The sequence below is a fragment of the Aplysia californica genome, unplaced genomic scaffold (assembly GCF_000002075.1).
Source record: "Aplysia californica isolate F4 #8 unplaced genomic scaffold, AplCal3.0 scaffold00113, whole genome shotgun sequence".
In the NCBI taxonomy this organism is placed as follows: domain Eukaryota; kingdom Metazoa; phylum Mollusca; class Gastropoda; order Aplysiida; family Aplysiidae; genus Aplysia; species Aplysia californica.
In genome coordinates, this window is record NW_004797383.1 from 1,031,489 (window position 1) to 1,034,471 (window position 2,983).

Sequence of the window (2,983 nt, forward strand, 5' to 3'; positions counted from 1 at the left end):
CAGACAGACAGACAGAGACAGAGAGAGACAAACAGACAGAGAGAGAGAGAGAGAGAGAGAGAGAGAGAGAGAGAGAGAGAAAGAGAGACAGAAGAAGAGTATTTAACACATTTTCTTAGAATACTATACATTTCAGTCGGCCTACCACAAACGGAGGCGTTTGTATCTTCACTTTGTATACAGCACAACCACAGCAACAATATATTTCCCAAGCTTGCGTTTGGCCCTTTGACCTGCCTGTACTTTACACAAAGTGCAACACACACAAGTGCACAGAACAACACCGAAGCTTGGGCGATAAAAGGTAGTGAATTTTCTATCGATGCAGAACGCTTTCAAAGGACCTGGATCGGAATAAAAACATCAAACTTAACAAGCGTATTTCTCTTTCAAACACGGATCACAAGATAAACATCCACCACCACGCTTCAGCGAACTGTTTGCTTTCCTATTGATTGTTTTGAAGTTCTAGATTTAATGCGCAACGAGGCACAGGGCAGGTAATTCCGTGCAGCACTTGGGCTACGGTTAAAGGATCTGACGCAGTGGAACTCTTTAGGAGAATTAAGAAAATTTATTAGCCTGAACGAGCGTTAAACCTCCGGCCAACTCGGTGACTAACTCATGGCATAACGACCAGCTGCAGCCTGCCGAGAGCACTTTTTCCGTCTTTCCTGACTCACGGACCAATTAACACGAAGACATTCCCTCATCTGCCTCCACGGTAGGCTACCCTTCAATTTACAGAAATCTGCGTAGTTTAATACTTAGAAAAACAAGTGTCCTGTAATATGACAGCAAAAATATGGGTGCTCTGGTGTGGTTTGTTCCCTCTTTCCTATCAAACGTCTATGATATTGGTCCTTATCTCTCCACCAACTTTTCTTTGTATGCACCCTCTTGTAAAACCTCTAATCTTTGTACATAAACTTTTTTTTTAAAACTCACTCATTTCACCAAAAGCATGGTATTTCGGATTTCCTTCTTGACAAGCCATACGGTCATGTGTAAGTGAAATGCCATTCCTTTGGCTTTCCGTGACGTTTTGTCTGTAAGCAGCAAGTTCCCTCTCTCATTTGTCCTTTCATTAGTAAATTATCCATAATGACCAATTTCTGGGGGTAAGGAAGGGGAAGGGGAAGGGGGAAGGAACTATGTTCGATAAAAGCACGGCGTCTGTCATAAGTCTGTAGTCGAACGATTAGGCTATTGGCTGTTGTATGGAAAGAGACGCTGGTTCTATACCCCATTGCTTAATCCATTTCATGGAGTATCTATATCTTTTCGCTTAGACACTAAATCCCATTCAACTTTGGTTGGCATTGACAGGCAGGGTCGAAGATGCCCACCTCCTATAATTTTAAAAAAGTACATTTACTGTCAACGGGGATGAAAATTATGATCTACAGTCAATAGTGAATGATACAGGCACACTAGCCATATAATTTATATCTGACTCCCTACTCCAACTCCACCCTGCAAACCTGACAAGGGGCTCTCGTGGTCTAGAGGTTACGGTGTTCGCCTCTCATTCAATAGGTTCCGGGTTTGAAACCTTTCCTGCTCTTTAAGAATGTTCTGTCGTCTTCTGCTTCTGTCTCCACTTTCTGCCCCCCCCCCTTGCCCCCTCCTCTGGGCTCCTGACTCTTTCTGCAGCCTTTCTACTGCTACTCCTTGACTTCTTCTTACTGCTGTCTTCTCGGATAAGGGTGACAAATCTCGGAAGGTCCTGAGTGCAAGTTGCGGACATTACAGATCTCTTGGTGGTCTAAAATCGATAAGAGTAGGCTTCGGGTGCCACCAGTGCAAAATTCAAAATTAATTCCTACCAAACTAAACATGTTTAATGTGTCCCGCGCGCTCAGATGACCGTATGCAGTTGCGGGGCTGTAAAACTGTAAAACACTTACGAAAACAAACAGAACAAAAAACAACAACCGACCTGATAGGTTGAAAATTTCAAGTCTTCATCGCACTTTACAGCAGATAATGTCGGATCCATTGGCTCCCACCAACGCCCATGTGTCATAACATGGCGGAGTTCAAGAAAACATGCAGGTGCGAACAACTCAGAAAGGTAGACATGCAGTATTCTCTCCCTCCCACCTTTCAAAACAAACACACACACATACATCCACAAACAGACAAACACATACACCCACACACATAACATATATATATGCACGCGCGCGCGCGCGCACACACACACACACACACACACACACACACACACACACACATTCATACTATCTTCCTCAACCCCTTTACCTCCTAATGTCTAACATAAATGTTGGCTTTAGATTGCAGACAAATCAGATCTGCACGATAGCCGCCACACATCGTCAGGAATAGACAAGGACGACAATGCCACACAAAATAAACAGAAGCCCACCCCATTAGGGTGCAAACCTAACACACCAACCGCACAAACAAACATAAAAACCCAACAACAAAAACAACAGAAAAACGTGCTAAAAAGAGAAAAAACCGAGATTCTTCAACGGTAGAGGATGGGCCTGTTGGAATCCCCTCACGCCTCACATAATACGTCTTGGGCTGACAATTTCGTTCACCTTCACCTACATTGAGCACACAGTTAGGACAGACTCACCCTCTGGAAGAACTCCTCGGCTCCCTCGTCTGTGTCATCGCTAGGCGGAACTGGAGAAATGGCAAAGAGAGAAAAATACAAAACAATGAGGTTGGTGGAAAAAAAGGTTGTTTACAGAAATTCCGTCAGGCTGATAAAAAATCAGAATGGTTGATTGATAAGAAAAGAGGTAAACAAGAGGATGGAAGTCAATTACGTGTGTCTGTACCTCGCAACCTTTGGGGGGAGATTTGGGAGGGTGAAAAAATGAAGAAATAATCATCCATGCAAAAACACAAACGAAAGTTAGGTTTACACGTCTTGCTTTCGTGCACATGTCAACGACGTATTATAGCATACTCTCTCTCTCTCTCTCTCTCTCTCTCTCTTTCC

The 2,983-nt window shown here is 43.6% G+C and overlaps 1 protein-coding gene across 1 annotated transcript in view; it reads right to left on the reverse strand.

Moving 5' to 3' along the window:
• LOC101860642 (protein bicaudal C homolog 1-A) overlaps positions 1-2,983 on the reverse strand; it is a gene marked incomplete in the record, with an annotated part of 146,266 nt that overhangs the window by 95,866 nt on the left and 47,417 nt on the right. The window contains 1 exon segment of the mRNA XM_013081068.2: positions 2,612-2,661. Within this exon segment, the coding sequence (XP_012936522.1) occupies positions 2,612-2,661 (50 nt within the window).